The sequence below is a fragment of the Dryobates pubescens genome, chromosome 19 (genome assembly GCF_014839835.1).
Source record: "Dryobates pubescens isolate bDryPub1 chromosome 19, bDryPub1.pri, whole genome shotgun sequence".
Lineage (NCBI taxonomy): Eukaryota > Metazoa > Chordata > Aves > Piciformes > Picidae > Dryobates > Dryobates pubescens.
The window spans coordinates 6,475,274-6,500,180 of NC_071630.1; the positions used below are offsets into that span (position 1 = coordinate 6,475,274).

At 38.5% G+C, this 24,907-nt stretch overlaps 1 protein-coding gene across 2 annotated transcripts in view; it reads right to left on the reverse strand.

Moving 5' to 3' along the window:
• Positions 1–24,907, reverse strand: part of WWOX (WW domain containing oxidoreductase) — a 519,864-nt gene that overhangs the window by 382,750 nt on the left and 112,207 nt on the right. For both annotated transcript variants that reach the window (XM_054170124.1, XM_054170125.1), the window contains exons 7-8: positions 18,470–18,655; positions 14,595–14,859 (exon numbers count right to left, since the gene is read on the reverse strand). In XM_054170124.1, coding sequence (XP_054026099.1) covers positions 14,595–14,859; positions 18,470–18,655 — 451 coding nt within the window. The remainder of the gene's footprint in view (positions 1–14,594; positions 14,860–18,469; positions 18,656–24,907) is intronic.

The window sequence follows — 24,907 nt, forward strand, 5'->3', positions numbered from 1 at the left end:
AAGTCTGCTTTCAAAAGCTGCTATCTAATATATGACTACCAGGCCCTGGTCAAAAGTTCATAATGTGCATATGTAAAAAGGTACTAAATTGCCTGAGGGCTAAAACCAGAGGAGTTTAATTGCAGCAAAATGCTGAAAATGGTCTGTTGAGGGTCTTTCTATTGGGATACTGCTGGCACTAGCTGATTGAAGTACAGCACATAAAAGCCCTACAACAATATTTCCTTAAATGCAGCTGAAACTGCTAGCACTTGCTAGGGCATATATGGTGTGCCAAGAGGAAAAGAGTAAAAAAAGAACATGCCCTAAAACAAACAAAGATTTAAGGACTGATATAATTCATAATTCAAAAGCATGTGGATAAAGAGAAGAATTAAACAACAGTGAGTATCTGTCAGTATGTCATGTTATAGGCTCCACATGTTGTTACGGTGGGAAATGTAAATATGCATGCAAATAGATTTAATTGGCAGCATTAAGATTTGCTGCAATGAAACCTGGAAAACAGCTTCCATCAAGGTATTATGACCACACTTGGAAATTTTAAATAAAGTCAATTATGAAACTGAAGATTCCTATGGCTAGCCTGAAATCCCAGGACTTGTTTGTGGTAATTTGGGAATCCATCCTCTAGTTATTTACATGGCAAAGACAAAAGAATAAAGAACAGGACAATTCAACAATTCAAACCAAATTTTTTTAGATTGACAGAGAAAAATGAGAATTATTTTAACCATAAACATCCATCTGAACAAAATAACAAACCACTATCTTCAAATTTTGACTTTCTGTAGAAAACTCTGATTTAATCAATATTTTTTTAATTATCTTTGCCGAAATATATAGCTACACATATTTTACATTCACATGGAATATTATCCCACATGCTATAGATACTGATCTGAAATGTTAAGTTGAACTGCATTGCTTCTCCATCAGTTTTTTCTTTATCTCAAGTGGGGTTTGATATGGAAGTTAAGGCATGTGCTCTGCAGGAAATGATACTAGGTGAGTGTATTGGTAGTATTTATCACAATGTCGGTTTGACATTTCAGGACAACATTTTAATGGTAGTGTTTCAAATTTTCTAGCAAAATGGAAAAACCCCAATTACATTCATTAATAGATTACAGTGACAGACATGATAACCCTAAGAAAAAAACAACTTGCATTCAAGAATGTAAAAACCTAGTATTTCAAAGTAGTCTTCATCTTTTTGAATAGTTTTTTGCATAATGCTGGATAGAGGATTCAAACAGATATCACTTGCAATGTGTCAGTTCAACACAAGGATTTGATAATTTGTTCCTTTATATAATGTTTGGTATTCAACACTTGAGTAAACACTTTCATAATCAGTTGGGAATCTCACCAGCCACTTCAATGTGCACAATCATCGACTAGAAACAAAAGAAAGTGGCAATGGTGTGATCAGACATTAAAAAGAAGCTCATAAGTTTCAAATCCTACATCTGCTTAACGTTATTCTGAATTAGTAGTGATATCCATCTTAAATGCATTAAGATTGCAAGTACCACCCACAGAAGCAGCACATGTCTGAGAACTCCACTTTTGGAAATGTCAACTCTTAAGACAGGACTGCTGCAAGAGAAGGAAATCCACAGCACTAGCAAATCAATATTTGGGACAAGTAGATCTTGTGTTTCAGGAAAAACAATTTTCTCTGGAACTCAAAAATAACTTTGCTTTTATATAAGATGCATAATCCAACACTGCTATTCTTACCTCATTTAAATGTGATGCTTTTGCAATTAATAAAGTTCCTCCAATACCTTCCACAGATTTTTTGTGGCATGCACATAAGACTGTGCTATGTCCATAAGGATATTTAATAACTATCATTATTTAATAATAATATTACCTCTTTCTTCCCCTTTTTTTTTCTTCCCCACTTTTACTTAGAAAGAGGGCACAGAAATAGTAAAAGCAGACAGCAGAAAGAAGTTCAGGATTCGAGCAGCATCTAACTAGCTTTTTCAGCTCTCAGAGAGTGATACACAATGGAAGCTATGAACTACAAAATACTAGTGAATAGCCAGTGGAAAACCAAAAAATACTCCCTAAGACAGTCTCATTAACCACAGACCCATTTCCCTCCACATGGGAATCTAAGCCAATGCTCCAAGCTGGCCAAGGAACATCCTCCAGTTTGAGTCTTGCCTTTAGAAAAATCACTGCACTCAGAAAACCCCACAAAAAACCCAAATGCAACAAATACAACCTCACATTTTCCTCAAGAGAAAGTTACCCACCTAGAGAGTAAATGTCAGAATAAAAAACCTGACAGACAAGAACTAGAAACATTCTTAGTATCGCAGTGGGATACCTCCCAAAAGCCTAGAAATGTGACTTTTCTATACGTACATGCACATTTTCCAATAGCCTTCCTGGAAAAAAGTTTTTAGGAATGTTAATTCAGTTATTCAGTTATCATGTCCAAGGAATGCCATCGTGATGATGAATGACATGGCACATGCAAAAAAATAAACGGATCGCTTTTTCAGGAAAACAGAACTCTCATTGTGTTCATCTACCCAGGATTATTAAATATATTCAACCCCCAAGCATATTTGTCATTTATATATAGAAAGATAGTTACATGCACACACATATATACATGTAAAAATAGTGAAAACACTAAAAAAACACCGTGTAGTACTCTGCATTTGATATACTGTATTATTTTTGGACCTTACAAATATACTTTTTTAATGACTTTGCTCTGAAAGAAAGACTTTCTAGCTCAGATTACTTGGACACTTTTACTGTTTACTCTTCCATCTTTTTTGTAAAGTCAGAAGAGATTTCCCTGAGAACTTCAAATAAATAAGATATCCAGCTGCACAAACACTATACATTCTGTTAGATTACTTTGGCTTCCTCAGGAATATTTGACTTTCTCTGAATGTAAATGATTAAAGAGAATCCATCATATGAAACTGATTGGTGAACTGTTTAAAGTGGTATGGCACCTCCTCAAAGATGACAGAGAGAGAAAAGAAAAGGCTGTGTTGTTATAAAGCATCTCAGATATCCAAGGAGTTCTAGGGAAATGTTAATGTAACTAAGCACTGCATCACCCAGTTAAGAAATCGCATTTAAGTGACTGTTTCATAAAATAGGATCTACACTGCATTCTTGTTTAAACAAGTTGGTATTTCATCTGTTCTAAATACAACCTGTAAAAGCTTGGGGTTTCCTGAACATCTATCCATTCATAAATAGCAACTTAAAAAAAAAAAAAGGAATGATAAACCATGTTCTAGAATCCACAACATTTATATTGCCCAGCCACTTATGCTAACAAAATGACAGCAGCTAACAATGTTCAGTTATCTAATTTCATTATTTTCATCATTTACTGGTTTAAAATAGGACACAGGATTTTAACTCCTAGAGGTCAAAGAAACAAAAAATAAACTTTGACCAAAAAACATTGCTTTTCCTGAACTTTGTATGTGTTGATCAGCAGCTCTATTTCCTAAAGAGCTAACTAGATGGCTATGTACGAGCAAATAAAAGCAAGGGAGAAAGAACTATGAGGAAATAAAAGATGCTCTATCATCTAATTGCTACATTTAGTGACATGGACAAGAAGGCCTTGGCTAAATTTTCAGTGATACAGTATCACAGTATCGCCAAGGTTGGAAGAGACCTCGAGGATCATCAAGTCCAACCTGTCACCACAGACCTCATGACTAGACCATGGCACCAAATGCCATGTCCAATCACCTCTTGAACACCTCCAGGGATGGTGACTCCACCACCTCCCCGGGCAGCCCATTCAAATGACTAATGACTCTCTCAGTGAAGAACTTTCTCCTCACCTCAAGCCTAAACTTCCCCTGGCACAGCCCGAGACTGTGTCCCCTTGTTCTGGTGCTGGTTGCCTGGGAGAAGAGACCAACCCCTTCCTGGCTACAAACACCTTTCAGGTAGTTGTAGAGGGCAATGAGGTCACCCCTGAGCCTCCTCTTCTCCAGGCTAAACAATCCCAGCTCCCTCAGCCTCTCCTCATGGGGCTTGTGTTCAAGGCCTCTCCCCAGCCTTGTTGTCCTTCTCCAGACACGTTCAAGTGTCTCAATGTCCTTCTTAAACTGAGGAGCCCAGAACTGGACACAGTACTCAAGGTGCAGCCTAACCAATGCAGAGTACAGGGGCACAATGACCTCCCTGCTCCTGCTGGCCACACTATTCCTAATGCAGGCCAGGATGCCATTGTCCTTCTTGGCCCCCTGGGCACACACTGGGCACACAGGAAGAGTCTTAAGGAATTAACAGAAGATTTGTTGGTTTGTTGTTTTGGCTTGGTTTGTTTTTTTCAAATTATAGCAAAAAATATTCAGTTGCTGGACTCTAAAATCAGTAGGAAACTTGATTTAAGAGAATAAAATGGAGAAAGTGAAAAGCACACTAATGAAGCACAAGCTCTCCTTACAGTCCCTTCATAACCCCCCCTGTCACTCCACCACTAAGGTCTTCTCACAGCTTCTAAACTGTAGCAGATGGCAGCACTTTGAAGTGGAACCCAAATTTGCCATCTTACGTCTTAACTAACATGGGATTTGTTTTTCACATGTCCTATCACTCATAGCACCATCATTTTAATAGCTGAAAATATCTGGTTCAGTTGAAATGCCTTGTGTAATTTGTGCTTGGCTGGGCTTAATTTACTTGCTGGCTGTACAATGTAGTAGCCAGTACAGTCTGTCCAAAAAGTTAAAAATCATTAATTCAAAAAAGGGTTTAGGGATTACATTTTTTTAAAAGGTGATGAGAAACTCATTGCTAGCTACAAGCTCAAGCTATGCCACAGTGAATGTTTGAAACCTTCTAGAGTGCTAGCAACAGATCGTTGGATCATCATAAATGAACTGCAGGGCATTGGCTCTGCCTTTGATTATGGTCATCTCATTCATAAAAATGTTATCTCTATTACTCTCTTGTTATGAAATAAAATGAATAATCCTGTGATTTATGGGCTAGCTGGTAACCAAGGAGGTCTGGATCCTACTGTATTATTTACAACAAACTCTCTATGTGACCTTGCTCAGGCACACAAATGAGAAACTGTGGGGTCACAGGCAGGGCTGAGACAACCTATCTGCAGTGACTGTAACCAGAGGGTTCTGGGGTTCAGTGAGGGGCACCTGCATGGCTCTGCCACAAAGCAAATGGCAATGGACAACTTGGGGGCACACTTGCATTTGGTCTTCAGCAATGCACAGTGATTTCAGCCAGCAATTTTCACTGCTAGCTAGGCTGCAAAGTAATCAAAGATTAAACCCTTATCAGGGAAAAAGTATGAAACTACTTCTATGAGAATCCATTTTAATTAGCAAACCTTCTTAAATTATAAACACAACAATTCAAAACCCTCTTCTTGCTGGTGGTCTTGCTCTGGCAGGGGGGTTGGATTGGATGACCTTCTGATGTCCCTTTCAACCCCAAGCGTTCTGTCATTCTGTGATATTAGCATTATCTGAAGACTCCTTAAGAGTGGGCAAAGGTAAGAATTACCACCTTAGCTCAGAGATACATTAAGGAGATGTCCTTAGCTCAGAGATACATTAAGGAGATGTAGACCAGCACAAATCATAAAACTGATTTAAACAGTACCTGTCATTTTCCTCAGTTAACAGCTACAGGTTTGCATTAGCACCAAACAAGTGCATGAAAAAAACCACCCAACCAACCAACAAAAAAAAGGCAATCTGTTTCAGTTTCTAAAAAGGTCTTCACGACATTTAGGTTCACTTGCTTGTTTATACAGGAAAACACTAAATTTTACCTAGAGTACTCCCAGCAAAAGTTACTGTTGCTAGCTAAAGACAGAAAAAGACTATGAACACGAACATTTACTTTTTGGTTTATATATCTCAAGTATATAACATGTTCAGAAAAGTTCCTCCTTGGCTATTCTCTTTTACATTCTCTTTCCAAACGTACTATTTTTATCAAAGCCATGTAATACACGTGCTTTGCTATTTTCTTAGCAATACTGGTAAAAAAAAAAATTATTAGCTTTATATAAACTACACAAGGAATTTTGTTGTTGTTGTTGTTGTTGTGGCCACAGGACCAGAAGTGTCACAAACCTGTCCATAACCAGAGTTTTAACATTACATCCGTGTGGCAAAACAGCGTGCACCCACCTTAGAGAGAAGAACATGCTTCCCATGAGTCAAGAGAAAGAATGGAGGCCAGGAGGTTGTATATTTAAATCCAGAATATTATCTAGTATTGCTATTAGCTGTTTTCATCACTGACAAATCCAAATAGACATTATAATTTTTCACAAAGCAGTGTGAATAGAGACTCCCACAGACAGAACCCTTTTTTCCCACCCAAACTTTACATTCCCATCCTGCTTCCACATCTCTCTGTAATACTTGACACTGAAAATAAAGAATACCTGTATAGCAGTGGGCAAAATAAATGCAAACATAAAATTCAAAGACCCCTCAGAACCTCAGAATTTCAACCATTTTGAAAGCACTGAATTTGTTATCTAAGCACCAAAAAACATTTTTTCTTTTTTTTACAGTCTCTTCAGAGGCATAGTTCGAAGTTTTAGTCATTTTTGTCCATGGAAAATCAATGCCTTACTTGTTTTCAGTTATTGCAGCAGATAATCAATTTTTTGCAGCAAATAAAACAAATGATGATGTTTCAGTATGAGAAACATCTCAAGAACACTACCACAAGGATGAGGCAAATTTCTAATAGTGAGTATAGCAATCATATATATACATATATATATATAAAAGGTTAAGAGGCACAGAAAAGGCTAAATAGTCTATTCAGCTCTTTCTGTTAGACTACAATGTCTTGCCTGTCACCCAAGCATCTCAACACTCATAATACAACAGAAATTTTCTTCCTTATGGTTTCTCAAATACTTTCTGAGCAGATCAATGCTGCATAACACCTCAGAGATACCACTTCAACTGCAGTTTAGTGCTGCAAGTGATGGTGAGTAAAAGAGAAGCAATAATAGGAAAAAAACAGGAACTTGTAGTCTTCTTTGGAGGACTGCAAAAGAATACAGGAAAATAGTGCAGGAAAATCTGGGGCATTCAGACAAGAAAGAAATTGTGGATGCAGAGACCAGAGTGCAGAAATTAAAAGGATTTACCTTTCAAAGCTGTTATTAAGCACTTGTTATTTTATTTGGAATGCAGCTTTTACCCACAAACTAGATACTCCCCCATTGTTCTATAAGGAGGTCTGTTTCTAGGTGGTGTAACAGTCTGAATCACAAAATGACAATAACTGAAAGCAAGACTGACTTTCTGCAAGTTTCAGAAAGAGATGTTCTGTTCTATGCTGTTAGCTACCTATAAGGGCAATCCTTTCCAGGTTTCAGGCAGGAGACAATAAAGTATCAGACAGGCTGGATGTGAGGTTGCACAGATTAGCATTTCTGGGCAATTCAGACCTGTATGCAGACATTCCACAAGGAACATATATCATTTTTTAATTCAAGAAAGCTTTTTCAGGCTGAAAAATAGAGAAATATGCTTTTAAATTTCAAATTCTAATTTAATTACATGTAAAATAAAACATTATGGATCAAACATTTCGCTGGCGTGCAGCCCACGTACTTGGCAGGGCATTCTGAAACTGCAAAGATCTAGAGCAGGAAGAAATGCCTTGCTTCTTCCACAAAGCTATAGGACATAACAGAGCTGCTTCACAAAGAGCTATGGGGGGGTGCTGGACACAGCAAATTCCATGGCCACTGCTACCCCAAGTTTTGCTCTGCATGTTGAGAGGCTGAGCTGTTCTGTTTGGCAGTATGGATTGGTTTTCATAAAGACTTTCCATTCCTGTGGTGTAGGTTATGGGAGATGGAATTAATTTGCCCTCGTATTTCATGATACATTTATTTTAGCAGGAAGTTAAAATATGTATCAGTTAAATGCAAGTTTGATAATAAACCACCCTATATTACATTTTATTGCTAGATAGGACACAGAAATTCTAAATGCATGGAAGAATTTTTGCACCATCCTTCCAAAATGATTAACAACTACTTTGGAAGCACTTCTTTACCACCTTACTATCACAGTATCACAGTATCGCCAAAGTTGGAAGAGACCTTGAGGATCATCAAGTCCAACCTGTCACCACAGACCTCATGACTAGACCATGGCACCAAGTGCCACGTCCAATCCCCTCTTGAACACCTCCAGGGACGGTGACTACACCACCTCCCTGGGCAGCCCATTCAAATGACTAACGACTCTCTCGGTGAAGAACTTTCTCCTCACCTCGAGCCTAAACTTCCCCTGGCACAGCCCGAGACTGTGTCCCCTTGTTCTGGTGCTGGTTGCCTGGGAGAAGAGACCAACCCCTTCCTGGCTGCAAACACCTTTCAGGTAGTTGTAGAGGGCAATGAGGTCACCCCTGAGCCTCCTCTTCTCCAGGCTAAACAATCCCAGCTCCCTCAGCCTCTCCTCATGGGGCTTGTGCTCAAGGCCTCTCCCCAGCCTTGTTGCCCTTCTCCGGACACATTCAAGTCTCTCGATGTCCTTCCTAAACTGAAGGGCCCAGAACTGGACACAGTACTCAAGGTGTGGCCTAACCAATGCAGAGTACAGGGGTACAATGACTTCCCTGATGCTGCTGGCCACACAATTCCTACAAAATATTTTTCCACATATGCCTGCCTTCCTTTTACCCAATTCAGTCAATTTTAAATACCAATATTCTTCAAGGAAGAATATGCTATCAGGGTCTAATAAAAGAACTAGAAAAAACAATAATGTTACTAGAGGTACAATTGACAGACCTGAGAGCTGCTTCTTAGCAAGGCTTTAACATTTATACATTAGGTGTTAATCCATCAACCAGAAGACCATCTGCATATGTGATTTATACACTCTCTACAACAATTGCTGATAGTAGGAGATAGTTTCACCCTCTATTCCTCTTTCACTTCCAGCCTAAAACTCAGTCTGAGAAAAGTAACTGCCTTTCTGATCAAGTCTAAACTATGAGTCTCTTTTCAAAAAGAACTACCTGCTACTTTTCAGAAACCCCAGTAGATTTCCAGAAATAGCCCAAATTCTAGGCTGAAACACACACACACCACCCTGCCCATGACTGCTCTTGGAGCTGAACATGCACTGCTGAGGGCAGAATTTGGCCTGAACTGTGAATTCAGAAAAGGAAGCCAACATCAACTCAACACAGCCCACACAGATCATTGGACAGCAAAACATGTTTGCTCAGGGAGGGAATATTATCACCAGCTCTAAGGGTTATTCCAGTTTCTTTAGCAAAGAACAGGGGACAAAGAAGAGATGATGAGATGCTGGTCCACTTTTGAGCTTCTATAAAATGCAATCTGATGTGGTTGGGTGAAGAGTTGGACTGGATGATCTTTGATGTCTCTTCCAACTGGATGTATTCTGTGATTTTGTGATCATTAGGTAGAAGCAAGTCACTCCTATAGATGCAGCTCCATTTCTGGCCAGAATTGCATTTCTGAGTTGACGTTAGGTGTGAGCGCAAATCATCACATGAAATTTAAATTTAGACACTTCCAGCATATGGCAAAAGTAAAAGCAGTGAAGCAGTTGTAGGCAGAGGGTTTTCCTCCTACCTATACAAGCATTGCAATACATGCCAACTGCCTAAAACATTCTTGTGATGACAACAGAATGACAAGAATTCATTGTTTTATGTAAAACTAAGATGTGCAAAAGACTTTAGGATCCTTAAAAATATTCCTTATCATTCACAATAGCAACCACTTGAAATACAAAATCCACTTCTGAAAAGCTCCTGTATTTGTGGGAGTAGGAAGACATCAAAGAGCAATTCAAGTATCAGTCTTCATATTAAGGGTCTTACTGCAGCTAACTGGCTGTTTAAAGGCGACAGGTTGAGCTCTCCTAGTTGTAATTTATATCTCAGCAACAGAACCAATGTTTTATTCCCAGTCATTGAAAGGGGGCAACACATCTGCTAAAACTCTAGCACAATGGCTGGCTGTGCACTGCAACAGGAAATGTAACCCAATAGTCTCAGAACTTCTACAAACCCTAGCCATTTCTTAATGTAAAATGATTTGAAAATTCAGTTCACTGAAACATCTGTTAAGCTCTTGCTACTCTAACACATGATACTCTTTCTGCTCTGTTACTTGCCAACAAAAATATTTGGTTCTATGTAAGACTATCATAAGTGTGTGATAATGGCATTCTGCTTCTAATTTTATGTGGCTTTGTACACTCACAAAATCACCTGGGGGTGACACTAGATAACATACTTAGTGTAAGCTTGAATCTTACAATAAATGTATTTAATTTTAATCTTCTATGTAAACAGTAACAAATGTGTTCTGAATGACTGGCATTAATTTAAAACAAAAGAAACAACTAAGTCAAACTGTTATTGAGCCACCTATGAAGAAGAGAGAAAGAGCATGAAAAAGAGAGGGAAAAAGAAAATGGGAGAAAAAAAATCAACCAAAACCAACCAACCAAACAAAATCACCAAGGAAGCAAAATCAGAAAGCCTTGTATCAAACTGGCTAAGCATGCACATGGCCCATGCAGTTACCTTCAGAGCTTCTCTTTCAATCCGTTATTTACAGTGGCCACTCGAGTCAATTTATATTTAATTATACCATAAGCATCTCTAATTTACTGAGTAACTCTATAGTGGTAAGTAAAAGAGAAGCCCTTTGAACATTAGTAGAGCTACAGTTACTACAATAATAAAATGGTAATTTATGTGCAACTATTGCTTTCTACAAAGAAATACTTATTCTCCATTTCTGACTAGCAAATCATTGTAAATTTGAGATCTTGAAAAGAAGTGGGGGAAAAAAAGGAACAGTCTTTCAGTTGCCAGAGCTCTGCTTAAGGAAAGTACTTCCTGTGTACCTATAACCTTCAGTGATTTAAATATTTTATTCTGTTTCAAAACCTGACCACAAAGCATTCTATGATTCAACAGAAGAGTTCACTCTAACCAGCACAAACACAGCACAATTTTTATGCTGTAGTCACTCAAAAAACAGGTTTGGACAACGTGAAGTTGCAATTCTTCTTGCAGCAAGATATGACAGAAGCAACTAAAACTATGCCTCTAAAAGCCTCATACATGAAAGACAGACAAGCTCCTTCTAAGTAAAAAAACCAGATTCTAAGTGATCCACAAATCTTAATACAGCCTGACTTCATGAAGTGTCCTAATTAGTGCAGTGTAGTTGCAGCAAGTAACAGCACACAAGTAAATAAGAGAGTGATATTAGAATTTTGATTCACAGTGCTTCAGGGAATCAGCAACAACTGAACAGCTACCAGCAGTGCTTCCAAAGGTAAATTCTGTCATGCTGAATATCCCAAGTGCCACATGCCAGAGGCTGCATGACCTCTCATGAAAATGGTGATTCACAACATGCAATAGCAACTACGTCCCCATCAAGCAAAGTGGAGCTATTCCACAACCCAGAACTGAACAACTACATTTAATAAAAATGTATTTCAGAGACACAAAGTATCTTCTCCATTGCTGGGAAAAAACCTAAGCAATTACTAAACTGGCATGATTTCAAATAAGTAAACTTTAAAAAGATTAATTTGTGAGTATCACAGAAAATGATGACAACTAAGTGAAAGGTGTGAAGACTAATTCTCCAGTGGAGCCTTGCAGCCAACACAGAACAGAGAGACCATTTTGTTCTGAAAAAAATAATAATATAATATTTTCTACAATTTTCTACAAAATTAGAAAATAAAAATGTATTTTCTAATTTTCTCCTGCATCTAGCTTCAGTTTCCAAAGGAGCTGAAATTCTGTTATTCTGAGCTATTCCCAGCTCTGAGAACCTCTATGAAGTTTATCTTTGTGAAATACAAACTAAAGATGTAATTATCTTCTATTAACAGCTCTTACTGCAGTAATACAAAAAGGCCCCAATCAGAATCAGGTATTTGCAGCTGTAGTCTCTGTGTGTGTGTATATATCTGTATCTATGCATGTATCTATGCATATATGTGCATGTACAGTTCAAAACATAGCAAAGAGCTTCAAAATGGCTCCAGGAGGATTAGGCTTTACAGGTGCCATAATGCTGCAGCTGCTAAACTTCTGCTTCAGAGATCAAAACTGGTACAGGCATATCTGCATAGCAATCCCATCTGAACTGATAAGCCTTACCTCTCTCCACACAACCTTGATGCAGATCTTTCAATTCCAGTTATGGCCCCAGCTCAGTTGCAACTACTTTAAATGCTGCTGCATCATGCTGCATTGTGCAATGCAGACACTCTCCCAAAACACAGCAACCTGCAGTTCACAACCTTGGGACTGCAGCTTTTAGCCTTAAGATTCACACCCAGTATTACGACCGAAATACTCAGCTAAGCTCTGGGGTGAGCTGGCATAAAAATACTGAGAGGAAACCCTGAAAAACATTCCTCAAAAAAAGACCAGGCTGGTGGCAAGAGAAGCAGAAAATCATTTGCTCCCTAAAAATCTTGAAATAGAAAAACTGTTACACTGATGATACTGAGAATGCCAGCTCAGCTTGTTTGTACCCCAGGATGGGGCACTTCTCTAGCTTTACTGACACCTCAAAACATTGGTAAGGTGCAAGAGAATGTAACAATTGATATCATATTATGAGGTACAAAGATGATGCTTACACTCAACCCATACTCTCCATCATAACATTCAAATAACCCCAGTGAAATACAAACACCAAGGGCTTACTGATCTGTACTCCATTATACCACCCATAAATAAATTAATGTTATAACAAAATCTATCAATTGTTTTAAAGAATTCCAAATGTACTTCAGTGTTTGATTTTCTTCCTTATAGGATGAGACTATCTAAGGAACAAACACAAAAGGTTCCTTTGTAAAAATATGTCAGAGCAATTGAAACTTCACAATTTATGAAAGTTCCACAGACTGGATCTTTTTCATGGGCTGCTGATAACATTCACTTACCCATTCTCAGGAGTACTTCAAGAATTTGTTTTACAAACTATTCCTAACACAGAAGAGACGTGGTTTTAAAGGTCCTGGTCAAAAAACATGCTGTTGAAAGATACTTATTACTTGTCCCAAGGTGCTAGAATGCTCACTTACCGACTTCTTGGACATAAAAAGGTTTCGCATGTTCAGGCTGCAAATTTCAGGCAGAGGTTAGATGTGTGGAAACTTTTCTGACACATCTCAGTGCACAACACTATAGTTTTGCTCCACAACCCTTGCTGAAGATCCAGTATTGTTCAAGAAGCTGTTCATTGACATGTAACCAGAATTTTAAGCACTATACAATGTGTTTTTGATGTACATTAATCCAGCATAAATTACGATTCATTACCTCAGTGATAATGAAACACACAAGCAAACTTTTTCTGTACAGCTATACATACAAATTCCACTACTGATTTGCTTAGATTATGTGGTAGATTAAGCTATGTAAAGCTGTATCCCTTTACCTCAACAATTCCTTATCTACCAAGTTTAAACCTTCTCTCTTCTTTTTCAAATAAACCAAATGAATCTGGTCTGGATCGCCAGCTCAGGGTGATAACTTACTACTTATGTTACACCACAACCACTCTTGTCAGTTGTGAAGTCTTCTTTGAAAGGGGCCTGGTTTGGGCTTGAACAAATTGCCATGGCTAGAAGAGTTCTGCAGTGGTATGAATGTTCTAATTTCTCTGTTTGGTAACTTCAAATATTCAAGGAAGGCTCCCTCTCCTTGCTCTCTTTTTGGGAATACCCTTCTTTGTCAGTGAATAAAGGATGAGAAACGGTAATAAGGTTAAAGGGAACCACTTCTCAATGAAGGAAAAATTGTCCTCTACCTGAAAAAGACTTAGCACTCCTTATATATATCCTGGGTAGGAGGCTAAAGGGATAAGAACAACCCCTCCAAGCACTGGAGATGCGGCAAATTCTTTCATAATGATGCCTCATGAAGTTAGCTGCGAATGAGCTGCATAGCCTTTCATTATGCCATGGTCCTGGTTCAAAGGCCAATGGAGACGAAGGGAAAACCTCCACTGCCTTCAGTGCTTTGTAAGAATCAAGGAAATTGTTGGGTTGTTTTGTTTCTTAAAATATGAATGAAGGTTCTTTTACCACTGAAAGCATTTTCCCTCAGCCATTAATAATGTCTGTAGCATCTTTTCTAACTAGGGCATCTGTTTACATAAAAAATGCAGTCAAGCATATTGCACTTCAAAACCAAAACACTTTTTTGATGTTTTACGTATACTGAGCACAGAAATAACTCTAAACTATCCCAGATGTAAGATGCACAACTACCTTAATCACAGTGAAAATCACCTATTCAAACAAGGAAGTCAGGAACTCCATCTAACAAGGTATGCTTACTGAAGATAGACAAAATTAATCTATAACAGTTGAAGAATCCTCTTCTAGAGCACTGTCTTGGCACGATGTTTGTCGTGAAAATAAGGGTCGCGGTTACAAAAGGTCAGAGCAGAGACATACATCTGGATTTTTATAACTTTACTCCCCTGATTTGGAAAATGAAGATGTGTAAAATACTGAAAGTCATTCACTTACCATGGATTTGGTGAAAGGTCGAGCCAAGGTAAACAGCAGGGTGTACACCCACCAGTTACGATGAATGGAGGAGTAAATCATATTTCCAGGATGGACTGCATTAGACGTCACTCCATGGGGAGAAAGGCGTCGGTTCAGCTCGTTGGAGAACAGTATATTGCAAAGCTTGGAACGGTTGTAGGCCAACATAGCCCAATACTCCTTCTTAGATGGAGAAAGCAGGCTGAAATCAAGTTTTCCAGAGGAGTCTTTAATTTCTGTAAATCTAAAAAAACCCATAGTTAATTTTACTCTCATTAAGAACAACATAAAATGCACACAACAGAATAGAACTTGGCCAGAACCAACACAAACCACCTTATTTAGCGGTTCAAAGCATCTGTTGGAAATTGCCACAGACGCAAGGAATAATTTAATATAGCATGGCAGTAAAATTATTGAGTATTTAGCAAAAGCAAACAATAAATAAAAACAGGTCAAAAAAAGAGGCTTTACTGATTTAAAGGCATCATACATGTAGCTTACAGTTCACTTTATTTTATATCCAGAAAACAATTTTGCCTTAGATCCATGAATGCAAAATCAACTTGGAGAAAATAATGTAGGGTAAAATAACTCTACATTAGAAGCAGAGAAAAACCAGCGTCCTTTCATTTCCCTTCCTTCCTTTGCCCTGATTATTTTATCCAGTGTTCACAGACTGCACACTTTCAGTTAAGTGTTCAAGTAACTATGGATGAGTCTCGCTGCCTCTTAGACTCTTTTTTAGATTAAAAATTGATGAATATAAAGGGGTTATAACCTTGGTAACTTGCCATCAATAGTCTTATATGTTTAAAAGATAAATATAAACAAAGCCAAAATGAGTTCTGGCAGAGTATAATGTTTTTAACTATACCCACGGCATGGCTGAACACAAATCAAAGTAACTAGTTGATGTTTTTTAATTGGGTCTGACAGAGTCATTAAACACCAGCTGTTTGTTTCATTCCTTTTCTTTTTTTTTTTTTTCTAATAACAAAGTAGTGAATGTTCAAAAGACATTAGATGAAGAAAAGGAAGTTTCCATATAGCATTTTGCCCCCACAATTCTTAAAATTTCATGTGTCAATTTACTGGTATGTCCTAATATTAGGAAATAATACTACATTTAGTAACAGATCTATGTTTCATTCAGAAGAGCTTCTAAAAATAAAAAGGATTTAGCCAGCATTTTTTAATACTCAGAGTTTTCAGAATGAGCTGGGGAGAACAGGGATAAACATAATTACAGTACACACTAGAAAAATGTTTTAAAATATCCTTACTAATTTTGCATCTCATGCCCAGAAATGAAGAGATCAGCTGGAATTACATTCATTCTGTGAGGAGAATTATAATACACTCAGAGAAAAGCAACCCCAGTATTTGAACTGAAGAGGAACCCAGGATGTTCTGTATCTTGCAGAATTAGCCTTTCAGTTTTAACCACAAAATTTCTCTTTCATGATTTTTGGTTAGATAAATATGTATCTGAAATTAACAAGACTATTTTGGGAGGAATTTCCTATATTCATTCCTGAAGTAATAATTTATGACACCAAAAATGATCCATAAATAAAATACTTTGTGTACACTGTATAATGCTGGCATATTTTGAGTCCAGCCCTGCAAGTGCGCTTATGTGAGTCAGTTTGACTTACATTGGCAATCTCCGTGAATGCAGTAGGATAAGGGCTGTACAATCAAATTAACAACACCGAAATAAAGACAGAAGGAAAGTCAACCTACTTATTATTCTGATTTTAATATGATGTGCTTAAAGTACCCAAAAGCTTAATTTAAACAGAATTAATTTGCACTGAATCCAGAGAAGCAACTGGAAATGAACGAAGAACCAGAGAGGCAAATAAATATTTTGCCTTGGAGCAGTTTAGTCTAATGTTTTCTGCAAACACGGGGCTTTAGTTTTCCCCTAACAGGGGGTCTTGACTCCAGTGAAAAGATCCAGCCAAGGTTTATGGAAGTAATTAGATACCAACACTTCTGTTTTACAACATAGTTTAAGGCTCAGAGTTTTCAAGTAGGTCAGAAAGTACTACTACCTAACCTCTAAACTAACTCCTTACATCAACTTCTTGCCATTAAACAGACTGGGGGAGGGAAGGCACAGTAATTTAAGATTCAGAAATTCACTACACATGAATTGGACCCCTTAAAAAAGAGAAATTTACTAGTTGCATTTACTGTTTTATTTAAACATAGGCCCTTATTTATTTTTCTGTTGGATTTCTATAAACCTTGGCTGGTCTTAGCCATGAGCACTTTAAAATTTGTTTTTGAATACACAGATAAAGATGTCCAGAGATGTGAGCTCTAGTTACACATAGCACTTAATACACTGAAAAACAAAGATGTCATTTAAAATACTACCAGGGATACAAACTTACAAAGGGGAACAAGCAGCTGACAATTCAACATAATCTCCCATTAAATAACAGCTCATTTATACGTATCCCATTGTGCCCTCCACATCTGGCAAGTGATTGGAGCTGGCAGATTTATTTCTAGAGCTATCTTGCTTGCCCCACAGTAGCCTCTCTCACTCCTAACAGGACTCTGCTACTTGCTTTCACAAACCTGGTGTGATTTGCAAAGATAAGGATGTCCAGATTTTGTTACCACCTAATTACTAGACATTTCATGTCTTTTAACACCAGGGAGGATTATTACTGGCACTTTCTATTGCTTCCTTTCATTTCAGCCATCATAAATTTAAAATGGTAAAAGTAAATCTATCTGCAGTATGTCATTTATACCATAAGCCCCTGTGTTTGGAAGTGATAAAGGTTTCAGCCCGACCCTTGGCTGGTCTCTCTCTACCAGGTCCCTAGGGTTACATTTTATGGAAACATGATTAAAAAAATAAGCTTCATTCTGGGTCACTAAAACATTTCAGAAATATGAAGACAGGAAAGAAAAAAAATAAAAAGGCACTCACATTCTTCCTTTTTGTTTGCTAGAGCTGTTGCATATGACCAAAAGTGAAATAGAAATCAACAGCAATGTTTAAAGCTGGCCATTACAGGGCTAATCCGGCAGTCTGTGAACTAATTCAGATGGCAGTGAGTGGTTGGTGCCCACTAAAACTCAGAACTGGGGCATGCATTTTGCACAAGGAGCTTAATTGAAATCAAATTCATCTTTTCAGTTATTAACACAAACACCACAAACATGTCTGAATTAAGGCAAACCTCATTAACATCTTTTCCCCCCCACCCCCCCAACTCTATACTTTTCCTGGCAGTAGAAAAGATGAGCAGCTAACAATTTAATTAAAAAATTTAACCAAAAGAAGCATGGCTGGATTTCTAATATGTATTAACTACACTACTTCCCATTTTACAATTATACAGCTAATGTCTGCATTGAATTCCCTAATTTCTCATTATAAAACAATTGGATTTCATCTAGCAGGTTTTAATTGCATTGTTTCTCCTGCTAAAATAACTGCACATTCTTCTTGGTATGATGTTGAAGTTGTTGAATGACAAATCAATATAGGTCATGCCGTTCAGATTTAATCAATTATTATTCCATCTCCTCACAAAATCAATGAGTGGTCTGAAATGCGGTGAAAATCTGCATTCATACAAAGAATGGTCAAAAAAATACCTACATACTGTTCTAAAACTAGAACATACTTTAGCCAGCAACAGAGCCAAACCCAGTAACATCCAGAGGCATTAGGAATGCTTCTATTTTAAAAAGATTATACAAGGCAAGCGTCTGAAAGCAAGGCCTTGTGCTTTCACAAACTTCTGCAGCTCTACTGTAACTGTTTCATGCTCGAAGGATTAAAGATTTCAGCTAAATCAAAGGTAAAATTCACCAACCTGTGTGATTCTGAGGACACCACCACAACCCTGGCAGGAGATGACTGGCGCAAAACGTCTTCCAGAAGCTGGACAAGATAGAAATGTCCCAAGTGGTTCACCTGGAAGGTGGACTCCAGGTCATCCTCCGTCAAGCACCAGGGAACCCCAAACACAGCAGCATTGCAGATCAGTATGTGAAGAGGCCTGAACAATCAGAAGTATTGAATCAAATCACATCACATGAGGAAAAAGCAATCTCCAAGAAATACGAGTCATCGCATTGCTGTGTGAACCAAAGTGTGCCTTTAGCGTAGGTGTGAAGGCTTTGGCAGCAGGATGGCTGCAGGGTGGTTTGAGAAAGAGCTACAGGAAGGCACAGCTGGACAAAGCTGGACACAGTTGGACACAGACAGACAGAGCTGTGGTGCTCGGGGCTGGTGGGAAAACAACCATAGTCAGCCCTGTATGTCCTGAACACTCACAACAATAGTGATCAGAGGATGGATGTCTGACATGCATGGGCAGGTCACCAGAAATACCTCAAAGCTATCAGTGCTCTCCCACGTGCTAATCAGGAAATAGTCTCTTTCTGGAGCCTTTAGAAAAGAAACTTTTCCTAGTCCTAGTAACATTTTCTTATATGAGGTACACAGCTCTGCATTACATCTGCACAAGTGGTAGGGGAAAAGTGATTAAGTAAAAAAGACATCCTCCAGAAGCTGCAATCTTTGGTGGGAAAACTGCACACAATACATATGAGATCCTTCAGAAGGAATCCTTTCTCACTGAACTCAGCTAACTCAGTTTAAGCAGAAATGCCATAATGAAGGAACTTGAAATAAAGCATTCCTTGAAATGAAGCATTCCTAATTTGCTTTGCAAAGAGTAAGATTCCACTAAACTAAGCTAGGAAAGAACCTAGTCTGTCACATACCCCTCTCATGCAAAAATCAGACCCAGAAAACTTCAAATTCTTTGATGTCTTCACTGCAGTCTCGGGATGCTATATACCTTGCAGCCTTCCCAACCTCCACAGCAAGATCAAGGACAAACATCCTTTTTGTTCTTTCTTGGCTCTTTTCAAACACTTATGAAACACAGCAAAGACTCTGGTTTTCAGATGGATCCACCCTTGCTGGAGTGTATCAGTGCTAGGAAAACCTTGGCACCAAGAGTGTATTCTTGTCCTTGAGTCAGAATCTGACGCAGCAGACCTCAGCAAGTGTATCTGAGCTGAAAACCTCAGACTTGAGACTCTGCATCTGGCATCTTTGCCCCTGATATAATTAAATATGAAAGGTCACATAAAATAATGATGGTCAAACAAATACCTCTCATTCCCTCATTCACTGCTCACTAATATCTTTGATGCCCCAACACTACAAAATTATGTTACACCTGCTTGTTTAGCCCGTTTCAGCCTATTATGTCCTTACTGCAACTGGCCAAATCCCATGATAGAAAATCAACCACTCAACATAAACTCTAATCCTGAAAATAATAAATGAAGCACAACTAGGAAAAAGCACTGCTTTCCCTCTGTTCTTTCCAAGTACTTCCTCACAGCCCTACACACACAAAAGATGACAAGAGAGCCAGAGACAGATCATTTACCTACATGACTGAAGGACACAGATACTGCAACACCGAGCATGTGCAAAAGGAGTTCTGGAAAAGAATATGAAACATGAAGCCCAAGGTTGTCAAACAAGCCTAAGTAATTAGATTCCTTCAGGGGGGTTTGAAAAACCCAGATTTTGATAGCCCAGTTTAAAATAAAATTAAAAATAAATTCTGGAGTTCTCAAATGCACCTTTGATGAATACTGGAAAAGATGCATAAGCATTGCCATAAACAGTGGGCTGTGTTTCCTTATTAAAATACATCTCAACTTCAGGCCTGCTGGGAAGTTACCGATGTAGCCTGCTTTAATAAGAAGTTAACAATCCAATGTCTGTACCTGTGCCAACTTGGAAAATTTTAACAAAACACTTCAGAAGCTGTGTGAAACATCTGTGTACTTGGGGAAGATCATTTTGTGAAGTGCTGCATTTCTGATTTGCTTTTTGGTCAGTGACACTTAAGACACATAATATCTTTGCATGCATATTACAGCTGCAAAAGAAACGGGAGATGAAAGGGGACTGTCCTTTCAAAGGCAAGGTTCCCAGTTTCTGTTCAAACTGACTGGCAAAAAAGGCAGATCTTTGTTCATCCTTGCAGCCTCACTCAACACAGTGCAAGCAGGCTATTTACTAAGACATATAGGATAATATTTTTTAAAAGGTACCTGACCTTTTGAGGCGTATTTTAGCATAATGTTTTAAACCTCAGTTCATTTTGCCTGTTTGAGATACATCTGCCAAGAGGAAAACAAATCCTCGTGAAGCTTGAGAGCCCACATGTGGAAACTTTGCATGATTCATCATCCCTTCTGAAAATGCTGTGAAAAGCTCTACCAAGAAGTAGTTTACAGATTTGTAAACCTGCTGGGGAAAAGGACTAAGTTTCTTCAACATAGACACAATTTTGGTATAAGAGCTTCTTGTATGAGAACTGAAGTACACAGGACAGCAGTAACAAAGAAAATATCATCACCATTCCCTACAAAAACTTGTATGGCACTTCTTTAAAGATCATCATTCTGTTTGATAATTGTCATATGAGCTATCATAGAATAGTTTGGGTTGGAAGGGGCCTTCAAAGGTCATCCAGTCCAACACCCCTGCAGTCAGCAAGGACATTGTCCACTAGATTACATTGCCCAGAGCCCTGTCAGGCCTGACCTTACATATCTCCAGTGATGGGGCCTCAGCCGCCTTCTGGCCAACCTGTTCCAGTGTTTCACCACCCTCAAGGTAAAGAACTTGGTCCTAACATCCAACCTGAATCCACTTTTCTCTCATTTCAAACCATTGCCCCTCATCCTATCACTACAGGTCTCTGTAAACAGTCCTCTGGCAGTCTTCTTGTGGGCCCCTTCAGGTACTGGCAGGCCGCTATTAGGTCTCCCCAGGGCCTCCTCTTCTCCAGTCTGAACACCCCCAGCTGCCTCAGCCTGTCCTCATGGCAGAGCTGCTCCAACCCCCTGATCATCTTTGTGGCCCTCTGCTGGACCTGCTCCATCAGGTCCATATCCTTCCTGTACTGAGGGCTCCAGAGTCGAATGCAGTACCCCAGGTGAGGTCTTACCAGAGCAGAGTACTATGAAGTGACAGACTGCAGGAAGACAGAAAGGACTCACACATGACTGTATTCCACCTACCCAAACTGTAGTATCCCTCATTAATACTAATTACAAAATAGCTACCAGAGGCAAAATACCCACTCTATGCCTAAATCTGTCACCTCAATTAATTATTCTAAAATTATAAAAGTGTAAAATGTAGTCACTTTTAAATTGCATCATCATTGAATTTGCTTTAATTAAAAAAAAAAAAGCTTCTGTCCTTTTTTGTAGTTTTCAAACATTTTGTTCTTTTCTTTTTTAAGTAAAAGGAATCAAAATTAAAGAGACCATTGAAAGTATTTACAATATTCTATTAGATAAATCTGTGAAGAAATACAAAAATAAATACAGGGACATACATTTTAAAATAACATCATAGTGAAAAAATAATACCAGATTCCCTTTTAGAATGCCTTCAGTTTTTTTATTAGCATTTCTCATTTTAAATGGTTAAAAACTGATTTATCTAGACAACACCACAGAAAGGATAACTGGAGGGCTGTATTAATAGGTATTGCTGTTGTGCTTCATTTGAGTTCAGGACGAACCACTGAGATTTGGATCCACAGCCACTAAACTATCAGTGCCTCTCATCAGACTGATAACAAAGGCCCAATTACTGAAAATTGTCATTTAAGTTTCTGTGACCTGGACATTTAAACACCAGGAAATGAATGAGATTACCTATGTAAGAGCGACCATATAGTTATGCATTTCAGCCACAGATGACAGATTCTAATCTCAGTGGTGCAGAGCTCTATATCACTGAATGTATCATTATGCAGGAACAAAATTTTTCAGATACATGACAATTCACACCACACATCTGGCACTACAGCTTTGCTTTATGACAGGAGAATTTTTAAGCAATAGCAGAACTATGACCTTGATTTCAGAAGTTCATTAAAAACATTGCTTAGATCTACATTAGGCTTCCTCCAGAGCATAAGGGGCAGGGGGGCGGGAAATCCACACTTGGTTTAAAATAGTTTGTACATCAAAGGCACAGTTAAGGCCAAGAAAAAATGGCAGCAGCAAAAGAAAATTTTCTTTAGTGTTTACTCCTCATATTGACACAGCTCCCCCTAACCATGATGCCTATTTGATATTCTGGAAACACTCTGCAGTAAAAACTTTGCAGAGTGTTTTCAAAATTTATCCCTACATCTCCTTAAAATGTTTTCAGTCAGTGACTTATATCATACTAAGTGAGGTATGGTGGTCCACCATTACAATTTAAGTATGTACTGTGACTTGAACACGAGCTGCACCATCATGACATGTAGTCACTGTTTCCTACCTTTCACAGCATGACTGAGGCTCAAGGATAAACTGCTTTAACTGCAAGTCATGCAGTAATTCTGGAAAACTCTCACCTTACTGTTAAGTGCAGCTACAACTTAGTGAAAGTTTAAATGCACCTAGAATTAGCAAGGATATTCCTAATTGTGAATGTATCAGATGAAAACCATCTAATATGCTGTGTTCCTCACAAGCCTCTAGTACGTGACTGACCCTTGCACTGGGCAAGGCATTTACATCTTTTATCTTGTGCTCAATTCACCATTAGAAGCAACAAAGCAATCCAAATGCTCTGCACTATTTGAAAATACAGTAAGTGAATACATTAGAGAGATACAGAAATTAAGTTGTTGCTATAAATCAGCTAGTTATGAAAGTTAATAATCAATTTGTTAGCACCTGATGTAAAACTATGATCTGTCAGCAGCCTCCCATGCTGGCTGTGTGCAGCAGTAGATATTTCCAAGGGAATTAATTACTGATGATTTGCAAAGGTAAGAATAATATTTTTCAACAAATGTAGCCTGTGCACTAGGAGGTTAAACAAACACCACCAAAATGTCAACAGAGTTCTTGGCTTTGGTGTTCTCCCATTTCAAACGTAATGAAATAGTTAACCAGAAATTATGCAAAGGGAATACTTTCAAATCTTCCCATGAAGCAGAATGTCACACCATCTGGGGCACTTCTCAAGTGATTTGAAAAGTTCACACTGTTTGGAATTACACAGACATTCAAGGGAAAAGGCCTTGCCATATCCCCTAAGTCCCATAAGCAACTGTAGACCTATGGCACGGCCAGTAAAGAAGGCAGAGTTGTGACTTCTCTTACACAAAGATGCAAAATCACAGCCCACCGAACTTTCCCATCCCATAACTATGAACACTCATGTTGCTCTCTCTGAAAGTTAGAAAATGGTACCTTCTTCTGTAAGGGAATGCCTGTTTTCACACAGGAAATAACCAACACACAGGCTAGGCTTATGGCCCCCCAGAAAAAAAATGATGGGAAGCTGAGCAACAAGAAAACACTAAGGGGCAGCAGCAGGAAATGTAAGAACCATGTATTTTCTAACATTGACACAAAAATATTTACTTGTTTGATGAAAACAAACAAATAAACAAACAAAGCAAACAAGCACTGCTTACTCAAGGAATTTTGGAAATGAATGCTTAATCTCTAACTTCCCTGTTTCTAAAAATATTGACTGAAAAGTCAGCAAAAATATCCTCTATGGCTACCTGTCAGCCAACAGAATTGTGGGTCTTTCTCAGACAGGCTTCATTTTAAGGCAAGCCACTAAGAGAGGACTTAGAGCCCTGATGGAGTCTGACCTCCTGCTATAAGCAAGGAAAATTCTCTGAAATTCATCCTACTGGATTTCTTTGCAGGATTTGACACTGCTGATCAGCAAATACTTCTGCCCCACTTTGAGGAGATTAATGGGAGTAGGGTGAAACTTCTGCTTCTTCCTTCGTAAACAATCAGATTTAGAACTAAGCAGAAAACATCCACTAGTTCTGGGGTTCTCTCTACTAGCTTTTGTTACACATACAGGGGGAAATGAAACAACTAAAAACCCTCATACTGCAGACTGTTACCTTTTGGGGGCCCATTATCCACAGCTCTGAATTCCCTTTTACCTAGATATAATGTAACTCTAAATTTTCTCTCACTGACAGCACACAGTATACTCTGGGTATTCATATTAACAACAGGTGTCAGTGCTGCTCTTCCCTCACCTCAGCCCCTTCTCAGAACCACATATCAAACCAAACTCCTTTCAAGAAACCACATCTTTCTTTGTCAGTGCTGTATCATTACTAGTTCTATATCCCTGAGGACTCAGAATACTTCCATACGTATGGTTTTTGGAAGTCCTGGGGCCAGGTTGGGGTAGAAGAGGGATAGGATAACACTCCACA